Source organism: Apus apus, chromosome 22, assembly GCF_020740795.1.
Source record: "Apus apus isolate bApuApu2 chromosome 22, bApuApu2.pri.cur, whole genome shotgun sequence".
Classification (NCBI taxonomy): domain Eukaryota; kingdom Metazoa; phylum Chordata; class Aves; order Apodiformes; family Apodidae; genus Apus; species Apus apus.
Genome location: NC_067303.1, coordinates 3845758 through 3863860, shown reverse-complemented (window position 1 = coordinate 3863860; position 18103 = coordinate 3845758). Strand labels below are relative to the sequence as shown.

General features: G+C 42.8%; 1 protein-coding gene across 1 annotated transcript; it reads left to right on the top strand.

The window, feature by feature from the left end:
* The first annotated feature begins 1472 nt into the window (after positions 1-1472).
* Positions 1473-16964, top strand: JHY (junctional cadherin complex regulator). Its single transcript, XM_051638675.1, has 8 exons — positions 1473-1860; positions 5297-5780; positions 10221-10331; positions 11704-12350; positions 13120-13381; positions 15246-15326; positions 16043-16168; positions 16658-16964. The coding sequence occupies exons 1-8, from the start codon at positions 1478-1480 to the stop codon at positions 16859-16861; spliced, it is 2298 nt and encodes a 765-aa protein (XP_051494635.1). The 5' UTR covers positions 1473-1477; the 3' UTR covers positions 16862-16964.
* Positions 16965-18103: the final 1139 nt, after the last annotated feature.

The following is an 18103-nucleotide window of genomic DNA, read 5'->3' as shown; positions in this document are numbered from 1 at the left end:
GGGGGGGAAAGGGGTTGAATACCCAGTGAAATAAATGCCCGGGATGTAGCTGCTGGGAATAATGTCATTAGGGAAATTCTGGAGTGTGAGGGTGGTGAGAGCCTGGCCCAGGTTGCCCAGGGAAGCTGTGGCTGCCCCATCCCTGGCAGTGTTGAAGGGCAGGTTGGATGGGGCTTGGAGCAGCCTGGGCTGGTGGGAGGTGTCCCTGCCCATGCAGGGGGGTGGATCTGGATGCTCTTGAAGGTTCTTTCCAACCCAAACCCGCCCGGGATGCCTGCAGGGGCGATCCCGCCATCAACCCCAGCTCCCCTCAGCCCCAGGCCGGCTCCGGGCGCTACCAAACCCTGCGGAGGGGCCGCCGCGCTCCCCCCGCCGCCTCCCGCTTGGTAGAGGCGGCGTCCGCGGCCCTTGGAGACCGGACTGAAGCCCGAGGGCTGAGCCCGGGGCTTTGGGCTGCGGGTTTGGGGCTGCGGGGCCGGGGACGAGCCCCCTTCCCCCCCCGCGGGCCCGGCCCTGCCGAGGGGCTGCGGGGCCCGGGGAGGCTGCGGGGCCCGTTTCCAGGTAAGGCCTGAGATCCCCCCCCACCCCCGGGCTGGGCCTTGTGGGGGTGTTGAGGAAGAGGTAAAGCTTTCCTAGCTCGGTGCCAGGCTTTCCCGGCGGGAAGGGAGCATCCCCCCCCCCAGCCGAGGTGAGAAAGGTGAGAAAGGTGAAAAAGGTGAGAAAGGTGAAAAAAAAAGGTGGAAAAGGCCCATCCCCCCCCCCCTCCCCGGAGGGTCAGCTCCTGTGTGAGGAGCGGTGCTGGCCCTGAAAAGCCCGGGTCCCCGGGTCTGTGTGTGTTTTTTGCCCATGGAACTGAAGCGAAACTGCCCAGCTAGCTCTGGGGGGCTGGTTCACCCCCTGTGCCCCGCGACTGAGGCGCCTCTGCCCTCCAAACGCTGCCTCTTCCCTTCCTCCCACACACTTTTCTTTGCGTCTGGCTGTGCAGATGCCTTAGGAACGTCTTTAAAATCAAAAGAAACTCTCTAATGTCAGGAGTGTCGCAGTTCTTTTCACCGGCTTCCTCTCTGTCACACACTTCTTGCTGGTAACTTGTCAAGAGAACATATTAAATTTATCCCTTAGAAGTTAATAGATGAAGTTACGTTGCTTTGTCATCACTTAATTTCCTTTTTCATAAACCGTTTTTACATTATTAGCTTTGTTACCACTAATGTTTGAGTTTAAGGTAGATTTCCTACTAATAACTCATGCATTTACTATATAGGGACCTTGCTATTAACTGCTTAAATGAAAATCAGTGTAACTGATGTCAGTCAATAACTGTTCTAACCATAGAAGACTGAATTCTGAGCCCAAGCCAATGATTCTACTCACAATTCCAGCTTTTAACACATGTAATCACAATTACAGAGTGAACAACCTTTTTATGCTTGCCCTCGTGTTTTCCAAATGCAGGACTGGTGTGTGCAAACACAGAATGAGTTCTACAGGCAAGAAGTATGTGTCAGTTTCTTCTCCACACACTTGCAACACAAGTGAAAAATGTGTTGCCCAAAGAGTTCTCGTGCAACCAGGTTTCCACCCTGCCAACTGGAAAAGGCCACCTGCAAGCAGAGGGGGCTTTGCCTCAAGTCAAGAGTCTGATTCTGAAAGCCTTGTCCAGGAGAGACAGTATCAGTTAGAGCTCCAGAATTGGATCCATGAAAATGAAGAGCTGATAGGACTGTATTCTGATGAGCTGGAGAAGGAGAGCTTAGAAGAAGATAGCTTGGAGGAGATGAGTTTAGAGGAGCAAGAAGGAGCTGAGTGTGACATAAATCCATGTACCAGTGGAATTCAAAAGGATGATGGTAATGGAAGGTAAGGCACAGGATTTTAGTAGATTAGTAGAATAGTTGTGAGAGGAGAAGGGGGAGTGGATTAAAACTGGAGGAGGGGAGATTGAGGTGAGACATGAGGAGGAAATTCTGGAGTGTGAGGGGGGTGAGAGCCTGGCCCAGGTTGCCCAGGGAAGCTGTGGCTGCCCCATCCCTGGCAGTGTTGAAGGGCAGGTTGGATGGGGCTTGGAGCAACCTGGGCTGGTGGGAGGTGTCCCTGCCCATGCAGGGGGTTGGATCTAGATGATCTTGAAGGTTCTTTCCAACCCAAACAACTTTATGATTCTATGAAATAGGACACATTTCTTAGCTCTCCCTCCGTGTGTGGCCCTGAAGAACAACAACATGCAAGAGTGTGCACGGCTCTTGGAAGCAATGTGACCACAGGATGTTTTCTGGTTCTCAAACTCAACTGTAACTTCACATTTTTTTGTTATGATCAGTGCAGGTAAAAATACACTAATATAACTTCTGAAACGTCACAGTTTCCCACTGCAGCTGGTTGGATCTACATGATCTTTAAGGTCCCTTCCATTCTATGATTCTAAAACCTTAAGCTCCTCACAATATACGTTACAAATTCAAGACCAGTTTATCTTGCTACAGTGCTATTAAGAGCACCTAAGGACTTGGTTGCACACAAAGATATACTATTTCATCTTACCCACCTTCATAATTGTTATGCCCATTTCTTCAGGATAAGCTCAACTGTTCTGGCCACCCCACCAGTGCTGGAAGGTAAGAAGGACAAAACCCTCACAAACCATAGGCTCCCCCTGTGCTGCCTCCAGGCACTGCATAGAATCATGGAATGGCTTGGGCTGGAAGGGACCTTCAAGATCACCTAGATCCAACCCCCTGCATGGGCAGGGACACCTCCCACCAGCCCAGGCTGCTCCAAGCCCCATCCAACCTGCCCTTCAACACTGCCAGGGATGGGGCAGCCACAGCTTCCCTGGGCAACCTGGGCCAGGGTCTCACCACCCTCACACTCCAGAATTTCCTTGATGACATTATTCCCAGCAGCTACATCTACTCAATCCAGAACTGCAGTCAGTAGAAGGAGTCCCATGACTGTTAACAGGCTGTGGACCAAGCATTACAATGTTTTACAGCATTTAACAGCTCCCATTTCAACCAGGCAACCAATGCCCTGCAACTGAGGTCTGAGACCACAAGCTGGAGGGTTTTCTGGAGCTGGGCAGTGAAAAAGGAGCAGAGAAAAAACAAAAACCAGTACCAACACATCCTCTTTTTGTTCCTTACAGAAGAAGCTGTGCTGAGCAAACAAGGCCTCTACCTGTAAGAAAACTTGCAGGCAAAAACTGCTGGCTTGAACAAATGCATTTTTGTCCTTATAGCTGTATAAAATTAAAATTTCCAGGGCTACCATCACCTTTAAGCATTGTATAGAAAGCATCTAACTTGGTACAGAAAATAAAATGTAATTTGCTGTCATGTGCATGAAAGGTTTAATACCCAGTAAATTGGGAATAATTCTCAAGTTTAAAGGGATTAAATTAAACCTGAAGTAATAATAATGTGCGGTTTCATTTTAATTGTCTACTTAAAATAAAATGGCAAACAAATGAAGGCTAAATGATTAATAGCATGCTTTTATTCACCTCCTCAACAGGCAAAATGGCCAGTTATTGAATATTTCACTGTGAGTGCAAATGATGTTAATTGTCCTAGAAACATGCTCTAATTTTTAGTCATTTTTTTGACTGAATACTCTGCTGAACGTGAGGCACTTCATTAAATGGAAATTTGATTTTATTTTGTTTGAACTTAGCCTAGTAAGTACTCAAATCCAGTCCATTAACCAGAGCAAATATCACAGCATCTACATATGAAACCCCCTCTCTACATCCATTACTAACCTCGGAATTTGAAGAGGAAATGCTGCATCTGCTGTCTACATACAACACTTTTGTTGAGGAGTACAGAGTCCATCTAACCTTTCTATCAAGTTGGGGGCAGGAATAAAAGGGGCACTTTTTGTCTGCAGATGATTAGAGATGAAGGAGCTCTTCACACTCATTTTGTTCCCGTGCAGTGACCTGGCCTCCAGAATACAACTGAGCTGCTGTGCACATATTTCAGCACAATAGAACTCTTTAGCATTGTACTCTTGTTATTTGAATCATTGCAATTATATCACATATTTCTGTACTCACTTCAAAATATGGTAACCTTCTCCTGTTTACCTGTGGTGTGTGACAACTAATAATGTAAAACTAGTATACAGGATGCCTGGGCACCAACACTTACCTGAAATGAAAAGCATTGCTAGAGAAACAGATTATTTTCTTATTAGGAGCTACTTGAAATATATCTATATACAGGCATAGGCATCTAACTCATTTACAAAGGATGAATAAATGATTTGTGGAGATGTTAGTATAATTAACTATGCCACAGTTTGGAGAATCCAGCAGGTTGGTGCATTTAAATGGGGCTGAAGAGTCAACCAGGTTTTGGGGCCTGTGAGTGTCACTGTTTGTCAGTGTCCAAGAAACCAGGACTATACTGCAGGTCCAGTTAAGAAAAAAACAGTATTAAAAGCTTTTTTCTCCCCCACTCCTTACTCCTGCCACTGCCTGCACATCCCTTGGGAGCCAATTTGTATGGATTGGGCTCCTGCAGTTGGTTTTCCTGTTGGACCAAACTGTAAATCATAAACAGAATTCATTGTGGGTTTTTTAAGGCAGAACATCTTTCTTTGCTGTGTGACAAAATCAGGCTTCAGACGTGTTAAAAAAAGCCAAATCCACAAATACTTCTGATTTTTGGTTTTCTATGCTTACCTCAAAGTAACTTCTCATTAAAAACAAGCTGCAGTTCAGTCTTTTATAGAGAGTTTTTTACTGAAACATCAGGATGTTTCATAGGAATGAGGAGACTAAAAATAGAGAGCTGTAGGCTGCTCTTGCTCAGCCATTTCTACTTACATGTGAGAGGGGGATTTTACCAGGAATACCACTTTTCCTTCACACAGCACAGTTACTGGAGAATGAGCAACACACACACTCTGTTTTAGGCCACATCATTTTAAAGGAAACAACAGGAGCAGCATGTTATAATCATTTCATATTTTAGTTAGTTTTACTATTGCTAAATTTAGGATAAAGACTGTATTCTACTGGGATCTGAATGTTAAGCCAGTGTATCAATTACTTAATAATGAAAGTTAAAAGTGAAGAGGAGGTTCTGCCTAAATTTTCAACTAAAGAAAAGAACATTTAATAAAACTGTTCTGATCCCAAACCTACAAATAATCATACTGTATGCACTGAAATAATTCAGTTGACCATATTTGCAGGACATTTATTGGCTCAAATTGCACACTGAAAAAAAAATACAGAATTTATGCAATTCATGCATAAATAGTTTTGTGTTTCTTTTTTTTTAAATAGGAAGCAGCAGGCAGTGAGGAAGTATTTCAGTCGAAGATACAAACCTAACTGGAAGAACACAAAAGAGGCAGGAGAAGTTTCTGAGGCAGAAAAAGCATGTCAAGGTGCTGGGGGAAGCAGTGGGGACTTCTCACAAGATTCATTTTACCTCCATTCCAATGGCTCCCCAGAAGAAAAGAATCAACAGGAGGCAAAGTCACAAGATTCACCCTCAGAGTTTGGTCCAGAAATCTTGATCCTTCATGGCCCAAATGGTGTGGTCAGCAAAGAACCATCCAGGCTACACAGCCAAGAGAAGGAACCTGCAGGTGGATGTCATTTCAAAGGTCATCCCAGTGCTTCTTCACTTCAGATTCAACAAAATCAACCCCAAAGAGCCAAAAAAGACTTTGTGGAAAAAAATAAACAGACTTTAGGAATGCAGGCAAAGATAAATTCCTATTTTCAGTTACACAGGAGAAAGCAGGAAGTTCTTCAAGAGCAGGTAGGTAACTTGTACCTGTTTTGTAGTTGGTGCAAGCTGAGGAGTGTCCAGTGCTAAAATGGAATAGCTGCATGAGCAGGTTAGCAGAGGAGATAAGCAGATTGACATCCTATCATGCTACTGATAATTTATTATTTCCTATGGGAATCTTGTTCACCCTTTATGGAACAACTGACAAGTCCTCAGTTCCTCACAACCCCAGTGATGGCCTTGTTTACAAGCCTGGTTAAGCTGCTTAAATTCTTGGCCACAAAGCCCATCTGCATGCTCAGAGAGGTGACCTCACTAGATCTTAATCTTGATGCAAAAGAAATGCTCTCTTTTTCCTTTGGGATCTACACTGCACCTTGTCAGTCATTCTTTTGCTGCCTTTTTCTCAGCTTGGCCAGCATGAATGTTGCTAATAATTGTCCCTGATAATAGCACAGTCCCAGTTTTGCTCAATGCAGCAAATGCAAATTGCTTCTAATAGCAGAACACTCACCATTTTTTAGCTGCAGTGGGAAACTGTGACATTTCAAAAGTTATATTAGTGTATTTTCACCTGCATTGATCATAACAAAAAAATGTGAAGTTACAGTTGAGTTTGAGAACCAGAAAACATCCTGTGGTCACATTGCTTCCAAGGGCCATGCACACACTTGCATGTTGTTGTTCTTCAGGGCCACACATGGAGAAATGTGTCCTATTTCATAGAATCATAGAGTTGTTTGGGTTGGAAGGCACCTTCAAGATCATCTAGATCCAACCCCCTGCATGGGCAGGGACACCTCCCACCAGCCCAGGCTGCTCCAAGCCCCATCCAACCTGCCCTTCAACACTGCCAGGGATGGGGCAGCCACAGCTTCCCTGGGCAACCTGGGCCAGGGTCTCACCACCCTCACACTCCACAATTCCCTCCTCATGTCTCACCTCAATCTCCCTCTTCCAGTTTTCATCCATTCCCCCTTGTCCTCTCCCTCCCTGCCCTTGTCCCAAGCCCCTCCCCAGCTTTCCTGGAGCCCCTTCAGGCACTGGAAGGTGCTCTAAGGTCTCCCTGGAGCCTTCTCTTCTCCAGGCTGAACACCCCAACTCTCCCAGCCTGTCTCCAGAGCAGAGCTGCTCCAGCCCTGGGATCACCTCCGTGGCCTCCTCTGGACTCTCTCCAGGAGCTCCATGACCTTCTTACGTTGGTGGCTCCAGAACTGGACTCAGTGCCCCAGGTGGGGTCTCATGAAAGCCAAGTAGAGGTGTTCAGACAACCCTTTACCCCTAGTTGCTTTCTCAGCCAGACCAAACCTCATATTTGAAATCACTCACCAGATACTGTACAGTACTTGTGTGTGAAGGGTCTGTCTTTCTTAGGATTGCCTGTGAAATGTCAGACAAGTTGTATTAAGGATTAATTAGAAATGCAATTACAGTTCCTAATGAACCATTATATATGAGTTTGTTGCTTTTTCTTGCTCCTTATTACGTATAATGGGAAGGGAGGAGGTGGTGAGTTGCCCCACAAGCTGTGGCATAGAAAATTCTTAACCTGCAGAACTACAGAGACATTCTGCTTCAAGTGACACCTTTTCCAAGGCTAATGAGCAGTTGACACAACACTAGAGGGCATCTGCTGACTGCACTGCAGTCAAACTGTGGACAAGTTTTTTTTCCAGCAGAGCTATTAAGAGCACTTGTTTTTTTTTTCAGTTATAATTTGGCTGATGGTAAAAATAATGAGTGTAGATTGATGCTAATTAAGGCTGTGTTGATATGATTATGTTTACTGTTTGGGGAGTTTTGAAAATGTTTCATGTGTAGGTATTGGAGGCAGGGATCAGGACTCCGTTGTGCAGACACTAGTCAAAGATAAGTAATTGGAAAAAAAAAGCTGTTAAAAGCAGGGCTGTGTTCTAAAATTGCCATGCTGAGGGAGCCTTGGGGATGCAGAACTGTGACACAACAGGAGCCAGGCAGCATCTGTGTAGAAAGGTGAGGTTTTTTTCCTCAACACCTTGATAGAGCTTCAACAGCATCACCACCTTCTGTCAAAGCTAGATCTGTGTTTGCTGTGAGTAGGCACTGGAAGAAGTATTTACCTCTCTTGTTCTTCACTGAGACATCCATTGGTCCATCTTGGTAGAGCAGGCAAAAGAAAGCACCTTGTTGACCAGAACTGGCCCAGGTCACCTGACCTGGAAAACTGTATCAAAAGTGCAAAACCACCAGGTGTGCAGAGAAGCCAACAAGCCACGTGTCTTCTGCTGGAGCAATCAAACACGTTCTGAATCCTGTTTTTTTTCCTAAACTGTGTTATTTTGAGCTTTGCAGGTTGATGAAGCTGCTTTGATTGATGGGGTCACTGTTGGCTGCCAGGTACTGTGCTAGTGAAATAGTGTTTACACTGAAGTACTTTGCCACAGCTTTTTTTCACTGCCATAACAACAGGTAAAACATTTGCAGCCCCATTCTTGCAAGCTTTATAGCTGTTATCCCTGTGCACAGACACAACAGGCCCTATGTACCAAAACATACTATAAATGTGTGTTGATCTGTATATTTACTAATTTATATAGCATTTGATAAAGCATCAAGTTCTTTGCAGTGTTGCCTGATTCTTTAAGAACCTGATGATGAGTTTCTTTGAGAGAGGGAGAGGGAAAAAGAGAGAGAATTAGTGGCCCAATCTAGCTCAGCTGTACTCAATATGAGTTGCTTTCCTACCTACAAGCCCCTTACTTCAAAGCAAGGAACATAATGTACAATTTTTTAATGGCTCTAGACCAAGGCACTCAGACTCTCTGTGCACTGTGCCTTCCCTCAGTGTAAACACCTAATCAAGATTGCCTTTGCTTCAACAATAGCAGCCAAATGCAATTCGAGAACCACAAGCCTTTGAAGTCCTCACTGCAAAGGCCGGTTTTCTAGTCTGGGATAATGACATGCCATGATTGCTGTCTTTGTTGTGTCTTTTCAGTAGAGAAGCAATTATGGGCCTCAATTTAACAGAATAGGCATTACACAGCTTATGATGCTCAAAATGCAATTTCATTTGATCATTTTCTCAATTTGATTGGTATTAATAGAATAGTTCACAAAAAAATGCTGGCAGAGGTTGTGTCCTGTTCCTCTTTCAAAGAGATAATGTAGAAGTATGCTTTACCTGCCTGGTGAACCAGCAATACAGTGAGTCAGGTTCCACCAAAAACATCTTCCTGTCTGCAGAGCTGTAGCCAGCCAAAGCTCAGGAAACCTGAGTGGTAACTTCTCATTTGGGAACTTTTCTAGTCACAGCTAGAGGGAATGTTTTTTAGCTGGAAGAGAGGAGGTTTTGGTGAGACATGAGGAGGAAATTCTGGAGTGTGAGGGTGGTGAGAGCCTGGCCCAGGTTGCCCAGGGAAGCTGTGGCTGCCCCATCCCTGGCAGTGTTGAAGGGCAGGTTGGATGGGGCTTGGAGCAGCCTGGGCTGGTGGGAGGTGTCCCTGCCCATGCAGGGGGGTTGGATCTAGATGATCTTTCAGGTCCCTTCCAACCCAAACCATTCCATGATTCTCTGATTGAGGCCATACGTACCACAGTACTTAGCAGGATAGTTTGGGACAACACAAGTATAAATACTAAAATTAAAAAGCATTGCTAATTGTGAAGTTTTGTTGACTGGAAAAAAAAAAAGTTTGATGCTTTCAGGAAAAATTTCTCACGATAGCCACGTTTTTGAGGATTTCTTGGCTTAGAAACCTGTAGTGCCAGCAGCCACCCTCCAAAAACTGCTCAAATGCAATTTCCAGCCATCACGTGGCCACGTGAAGATGTGCTTCTTGTTTCTGAGCTTGCTGGTTTGTACAAGTTGTTTGATATTGCTGCCAGGCTGTGTGGTTTATATTTCTATTTCTGTGGCTACTCCTTGTACTTTTCTACCAACATTACTCTCTTTTGCCTTCTTTTTCTGACTATTGTTCAAGACCTTGCTATGGTGTGTGTCATCCCTCAGTACCTTGGTACACTGGCTGATTGCCTGGACAATGACTATCTAGTTGCTTTTCTGTTATAAGGTACATCCACTGGCTCTCATACAAATGAAGAAGCTCAGGCATTTGAGAGTTACAAGTAGGTTTCTGTGCTGCATCCTTCCTGCAATTTTATTTTCCTCTCTTCTTCAAAGTAGAAGGAATACTTCCTACTACCTTGCTTCCCTTTTAATTTTGCCTGTTAATTTTCTTGTTACCTGTTATATGATGCCTAACTTTAGCTTTTGAGCTTTAATAGGAGGCAAATTATTTCTCATTCTTTCCCCAAGACATTTAAATCATAGAATCACAGACTGGTTTGAGTTGGAAGGCACCTTAAAGATCATCAAGCTCCCACTCCCCTGCATGGGCAGGGACAGACCAAGTTGCTCAGAGCCCCATCCAACCTGCCCAACTCCTTTCATCTTGTCGGGGTGTGACCATAACCATTTTTGGTTTTTAGGCAACAGATCCTAAAACTGTTGATGAAGAACCAGTTCAGAGTGGCCAACCATCCCAGACTGAGAAAATGAAGCCTGAAGACAAATGGGACCTGAAAGCACAGCAGCTCAAGGTTCCTTTTCAATAGAACATGATAATTGAAATATATCTGTAAAACCATTGAAGTTCAAATATATAAAGCTTCAGTCTCATTACTTTTGAAGTACCAATTACTGACAAAAAACCCTTAGATACATATCAGTAGATAATAACAATAATTTAATGGATATATTGCTTTATATACTGAATTATTTTAAATCAGATTAGGTCCCAAATCCCAAGAACTCCTGAGCTCAAAGAATCTTATCTCTTTAGAACATGATTTGGCTGATAAGAATGGAAAAGCACAAGAGAGTCACAGAATCATCATAGAATGGTTAAGGTTGGAAGGGAGCTTAAAGATCATCAGGTTCCAACCTCCCTGCTACATGGGTCACGTCTGATAAGGTTCATGAGGATTCTGAGCTAGAATTGTCCCCTAAAATGCCCATGAACATCAAGGCTTTGCCACAAAACAGAAAATGCAGCAAATTTGCACTGACCTCCTTCATGCAGATGAGTCTATAGGTCTGGTTTATGCTGGCCTTTCAAACCAGTGCCCTGGGATAGTCTTTGGAGCAATAAAAGAGACTGATGAAGAACCAAGAACTGCAGAACCAGCACTTCAAGCCAACTGGAATTATTATTTGCACATCTAATTACTCCCTTTGTATTACAAGTATTTGAAGTAATTCAGTCAGACTGTTTATATTCCCTGCTGGTCAATTCTATAAAGGACAAACAAGATTTTATGCTGCTGTTCATTGTGAGAGATGTGCTTTATATATGGAATTGCAGAATGAAGGAGGTATTTTTCAGGGCTTCCATATAGATGGGAAAGTGTTGGCCTGGTCCCAGTTTGGCAGCAGTTCATGCTTTCCACCAGTATGCCAGAGCATTCATCATTACAGCAGAGGTCAAGCTAACAAATCATCAGCTTGGCACCAGGAGTCAGGATTCCCCAGTGCTAAAGCCTTGGCCAAAACATTCAACTCTATATGTGGATTTAATACCTACCATTAAGTAGTTATTCTGAGTGCATGTGCTATGTAGTGATTGCAAGTGTTGCTAACAAAAGAACCCTGGAGAGACAGGAGGATGAAATGGAGGATTTTAGAGCTGACAAAGATTAAATGGACTGAGAGTGGATTTGTATGTTCCCTATAATTTCTATATCCCCTTTCCTCAAAATGGGCAACATCTGATGCTGTAATTGGGAAGTGATAATTAAACTTCAGAGCTAGAGTATGTTAAGCTCAAGACAATAGTCCTGGTGTGCTTAAATTCTTAAATTGTTCCTTAGCCTTTGGATCATGTTTTGCAGGATACAGGGTAGGGAGGAGTGCTTAGTTTAGAAATCATTGACATCAGTCAAAATTCACCCCACTTTTGATAACTCGTTTTAGGATCACCAAAAAAAGTTCTCCCAGAGAAATCAAACAAAATGCACCCAGAGCCTCAAAGGGAGAGCTTTCCCAAGGAATGATAGCCAGCAACCACTGGGAACACCAGCAGAGCAACAGTCCTGGCATCACAGGCACCACCAAGCAGCAGAATTTCCCACTGCTCCCATGCAGGCTGTGGAGCAAGACAACAGCAGCACACTCCAGAAACAGCTGGATTCAAGTCCTTCCGTTGGCCCTGGCACTAACACAGCAGCAAATCCACACACTTGCCTCACTCATTTCCCAAGATCAAGGCATTTTGTTAATCAGGATTTTCCTGTCTATCCTCTTCATCCAACATTACAGAAATTTCACCCAGCAGAGGCTGAATCTCCAGCATACACCAGCAAGGAGAGCAAGAAATACCAGCATGATTCTCCAAATGGACTTCCACATCACCAGCAACATCTACACAACCATGTCCCTCTGCAGCTTTTCCCAAGAGAAAACAGTACCAATGGTCAAGCACATCCAAACCAGAGGAATATTTCATCTACTTCTAATGCCAGTCTTCAAGAATTGATGAAGGATCAGGTATCACTTCAGGATTGCAAAAGACACATTTATGTGGATACAGAATACCAGAGCTATGCTCTCAGCAGTTTATGGTAAGGATATAGATGTTAATATTATTACAACACTGTGATGCCCAGGAAAAATAGGAATGGACAAGAAAATGTTTTAAAGTCCAAAGTATAAAACCATTTTGCTACAAACATGCCACTATAGATTACTACTAACTTAAGATTCACTGTAAATACTGATTTTTAAAGATGGTTTTGGGAAAGGACAGTTCTATACTCTGGGCACTCTTGCACATAGAATTTTCCACAATTGAAAGTTTCCTTCTGAGAAGCTAGAAAGTGAAGTTTAAAAACCAGACAGCAAAGAGCACTGGGCATAACCTAAGCCTGCTGCTGGCTGCCTAGAGTTGTAGGCTGGAGTTATATCAAAACTTGCCTTACAGGAGGAATATCCAGTCATTCCCATACCAGTTCTGGCTCACTACACATGGGGAAGGGCATGGGAGTCCTGAGTTATGCAGGATTTCACCTGCTTTGATAAAAATGAAAGTTTTCTTGTACACAGACAATTATGTCAGTACTCAGCAGGCTGGATCCAAAGCCATGTAGGATTTATTGGCTGAAGGTAGCTTTGCATCAGGCTGCAGGTTTCCCCATTGTAATTTTTCCATTAATTTGAAACAGTTTCCATACACTTGGTTGCAAGCCAAGCCATTGGGAAACCCCATCTTTCCATCTTCATGTTCCCAGTGTGTTGTGTGAGCAAGGATCGTTGCTTGTTGAGCTATCTGCTAGATACAAATAGAGATTCTTATTTTTCCCCCCCTCTTTCTTCTCAATCTTCTGCTCACAGTTCACCAACAGCCCTTTGTACAACCTCCCAATTTCCACAAACGATGGGGCAACACCACCAAGAAATCCCTCTTTTGCCAGAGGCTCACTTAGCTGACAGGCATTTGTTCAGCCTCCTTCCACCTGTGATTCCACAGGGAGAAAGTGCTTCAGGGGTAGATCCAAGAAAGGGTGGAGGAAACCAACTGAAAATAAGCCAAGGCAAGTCAGAAGGATATCTGATCCAGATGGAAAGGCAAAAGCAGCCTAAAGTCAGCAAGAAGGTAAGCAAATAGATGTGGATTGAATGGTTTTACATTTCTGTTTCCCCTGCTCATTAAGATACTATTTTTCTTAATAATCCAAAGATCAATAAAAAAAGGAATGGGGACTGAGAAATATTTCCTTGCTACAGAGACTTGACACACACTGACTTGCCCAGAGCATTAAACATGAAGGGACAAAGGTGGAAACAGACACTAAAATCATGTTATTCTAAACAGCAAGGCTGTTCAGCACCAACCACTCTGTCTCTTCCAGTCTTGATTAGCTCTAAGAACAAACAGAGCAGTGTTTGTCCTTGAAGTTATACAGTGATAAAATGATTGAGAATAAAGCTGTTGGTATAAAGCAGCAGGTAGTCAGGCCTCAGATCTGAGCAAACCATTCTCCTCGTCATGCCCATTTGCTGTTCAGCTCAGATCTCTTGGTTTCCAAGGGAATCAAACTGAACCACCATAAACTTAAAGGATTTGTAAAGCTAACAGCATAAACATTATTACAAGTCTCCTGATGATCCCATTTTGGTCCTTATTAAAATCTGGTGCTCTTTGTCTTTTCTGTGTCCAGTTTCACACTGTAACCAGTTAATAGGGATGCAGTGGAGCAGCAGAGGGAAATCCCTGAGTATCCATGGCAAATTAATTGTGTGAGAAGTTAGCTCCAAGTCTTAGGACAGACAAACTAAACTGGAATAATTACTCATGTGTTTCATCTAGGAGGCAGTTTGTGCTTTGCTGCTTGAGTGCCTCTAAGAAGAATTAGCTGGATTATGATAGTAACTGAAGGGCAAATTTCCTTCCCTTTCTGTTCCCCTGACTTCAGTGTTGCTGTCCTGTATTCTCATTAGCTTTCTCATGCTTCAGAAGTGAGGAATAACACAGGGAATAATCATAGAATCATAAGATTGTGTCTCTTGGAAAAATCCAGCTTTTCCTGATGAACAAACACAGTCACACTCAGCACAGGAAGTGAGAAAACCCTGATTGTGTTGTAGACAGCTAAAGAATCATGCACAGTGCCTTCAGCTGGAAGTTATGTGTAAATATATCAGAAAAGAATAAGATTTAACTGACACAAACAACAAATTTGAAACATCAAATAGAAAATTCAATGCATGGAATTATTTTCTCTGCAGTTGAGTTTAACTTGAACGTGCCCTTTAAAGAAATTCCCATTTCATTTGGATGTAGAAATTCCCTGGTGTTTCTGCATTACTCTGATTGGAATTGCTCCAGAGCTGATCCTAATGAGTTCCCACTGACAAGTTTTTCAAACATAGTCCACTTCTAAAAATTAATCTAATGCTCTTGAAAGAGATTACAAAGAGTCTGGAAGTGCTGGGGTCTTTGTAAGTAATGTCATGAAGTACTGAAATGGCATCACTGAATCTACTAAATCTACCTCTAAAGCTTTTGCTGTGCTGCAAGGCAATTATTTTTCATGTCTCTGAGCAATTTTTCTTTGCAGTTTTGAGAACAAAACCAAGGTTACTATTACTAATAATATTTGCCTGATTTTCTTACCACCAAAATCAGGTACTTTTATCTGCTTCACTTGTAACAGTTTCTTTGGAGTTTCATTCTTATCATAGTCAAGCTGTTTAAAAAAGAAAAGCTCACAAGAGATCATTTTGGACTGGGAAAGTATTGCTTTGTTATTTGGGTGATTGGCAATTACCTGTCTAGATTCAAAGGAAATACAGTGAAATTTGACTTGTGCAATTAATTCAATCTTTTTGGTCACTTACAATCCAGAGGTAGGACTGAGAGTTGAGTCCTGCTCTTATCTTGAGTGCCCACTACAGACTTGCTTTAATTATGCTCATAGTGAAATCATAGAATAAAAAATCTGCTGTTTGTTTTTCAGCCATGTAACTCAAAAGGCTACATAAATCTGAATGTGAAGCTTGGAGGCCTTGGACCTGACTATGAAGCAATCAAAGAGAAAGTGAGTGATCTTACATGATCTGCTCTTTCATGATCTGCTTTGCAGTTGTGAGCTGAGAAGTGAAGTGAATGTGGGCAGGGGAGAATGGCAGAGAAATCACCTCTGAGAAGGAACTTAGAATCATAGACTCACAGAATGATTAAGGTTGAGAGGGACCTTCAAGATCATCCAGATCCAACCCCCTGCATGGGCAGGGACACCTCCCACCAGCCCAGGCTGCTCCCAGCCCCATCCAACCTGCCCTTCAGCACTGCCAGGGATGGGGCAGCCACAGCTTCCCTGGGCAACCTGGGCCAGGGTCTCCCCACCCTCACACTAGAAAATTTCCATTCCATGATTCTATTATTAATGAAACATATAATTTGGGACCTTAAAAATAAGCACAGAGGTTTTAGAAGTCATTGCAAAAGCTGACAGGAATTAGCCCAGCCAGTGTAGAACTGAACAGATACATCAAAGCATTCAGAATAAAGGTGCATCTGTCACATTTCTGTTGAGCTCTGTCCTCAGTATGGTCCAATAAAAAGCTCTTAAGAATGAAGAGTGACTAAAAAAGCTGTGCCATTTATTAGGATTTCCTGTTCTGCTGAGGAATGATCAATAGCATAGCCAGGCAAAAGAAGAGAGGTGCAAATGCAACACTCCAGTGGCAAAAGTGTCAGATTGATGGATCCACTGAACGTGGAATTAACCACACACTTTTTTCCTTGTGTCAGAAGGAGAAGTTAAAGCACCAAAAGGAATATGCAAAGCAAATCAAGGAGTACAATATGAAAAACATTGCTTCAGTTCCAAGGTCACCTGCAAAACCCCAGGTGACACCTTCAGCAACAAGACAGAAGGTAAGGACATGGTAAGAAGGTAAGAACACCCCAACTCTCCCAGCCTGTCTCCAGAGCAGAGCTGCTCCAGCCCTTGGATCATCTCTGTGGCCTCCTCTGGACTCTCTCCAGCAGCTCCATGTCCTTCCAGGAGGGCTCCAGAACTGGACACAGTAAATGAGACTGGGGGGAAAAAATACAAATAACTTTCTAAACTTAAGGAACTCATGCTGCTTATTCTGTTCTAAAGACAAAACACTGCTTCAGTATTTAAGGGGGCCTCCAGTGGTGTCAGAAAGTAAATCTCCTTGAGGTGTTTTTTTGGTTTTTTGCCCACTGCAGAGATTTTGTGCAGTCACCACTGAAGCATCTTGTATTAAACACTCCCAGAAACAAGGTCAGGAATTAGGAGAACTATTCGTATGACTGAACAATAGAAACACCTCAGTTTTCTTGGAAATACTGGTCAGATTTTCCCTTGTTCAGTTACCCCAATCTTCATGTCTTTAGGCTCTTGAATATGCTAAGAAGATTCCTAGACCAAAGAATTCCAAGGCAAAACAATCAGAGGAAGAAGTGAAAGAGGAAAGAGTTCTGCCACAGACTTTAAAAGGAGACAGTTTGCTTCCAATTGCATCCTTGGAATCTTTGCAAAATAGACACAAGAAGGAGAAACAAATTGTAGCTGCTTTCAGTACCCTTCATATTTTATAAGTGTTTTGAAATGATCAGGGATATCTTCAAGGAAAACACCTGAACTATTTCATTATGAGGTATGTTCAGCACATATTGATTGACCATTTCACTGAAATATAAAGTGGCTTAAGTGTAATCATTGTTAAATCTTAGAATCAGTTTTATTGTACCTGATTTTTTTTTTAAATGTAACCAGTTCCATTTTAAGTATTGTATCTCTGTTGTTCATTTTCTTCCAAATCAACTGTTGCATCTTTTCAGACTGTTCATCCTGTTTGCTTGTCACAGCTGGTTCCGTTTTAGACACGTCAAACACGTGGCCATATCTCCAAGACAGCAAAAATAAACATCACTTTTGATGGACATGATCTTAATACCAGCAATCTTCCTCTTTTTGAAATGCAGAGACTTGGGCAAACTGCCCAGAAATAAAGCCAAAAATGATCCACTACTTGTAAGAGAGAGAACAAAAATGTGCACCCAACAGAGGAGTTGTTAATGACACAGTACTGATTATTCAAATGTTACTCTGTTAGTGAAGAGTTATCACATCAAGACCAACATTTTGAAGCTTCATCTGGGACAAGAAAATTCAGAACAAGTGCTGGCTGATCATGCAGACAATCTGTTATTAGGCACAAGCAGTTGGAGAGTATGTGGAGTAGCTAAGGATAATTGAGGGCTACATGTTTGAGAGGAAACAGCTTTTAACAGATGAAATATTAAAAAAAAACCCAACAACAAACAGATGGTTTTCTTGCCATGGTTCAGTTTCTTTAACTTCAAAAATTAGGAAGTCAAACAGATGAAATGTGATGAGAACACACAGCAAGGGAATTTTGAGGAAAACACACTAAAATCTCCTAAAAATAGACTAGTTAAAAGGAAGAGAACCAAACAAACTGCAACCTGAAGATTATGTGATATTGCTTTATCCAATTGGTTAGCTCCCCTTTAGAATGGGAGGAGAGAGGGTTAGTCTTCAGGCAAAACAAAAAAGAAAGGGGGTGAGTCTCCTTGAAGGAATCGTAATCAATCATAGAAGCATGGAATGCCAGGTTGGAAGGGACCTCAGGGATCATCTGGTCCAACCTTTTATCCTCCATCCTCTTTTTGGCATCCAATCTGATCCAAGGAGGCTAACAATGGAAAGGTAAGGGGGGGGGAGAAGGTGTTAATTAAAGAGAGAATATCTTGGAATTGGGTTTCTCTTTTTCCAGGTGCACCTTTTGTTAAAGGTAGAGATAGAAACGTGCAAGA

What these genes read in the sequence shown, in the direction of transcription:
- JHY (XM_051638675.1), top strand. Translation starts at nt 1,478, where the DNA reads ATGAGTTCTACAGGCAAGAAGTATGTGTCAGTTTCTTCTCCACACACT. An exon ending in ATGAAGCAATCAAAGAGAAA is followed by an intron (nt 15,327 to 16,042) that starts GTGAGTGATCTT and finishes TCCTTGTGTCAG; the next exon opens with AAGGAGAAGTTAAAGCACCA. An exon ending in CTTCAGCAACAAGACAGAAG is followed by an intron (nt 16,169 to 16,657) that starts GTAAGGACATGG and finishes TCATGTCTTTAG; the next exon opens with GCTCTTGAATATGCTAAGAA.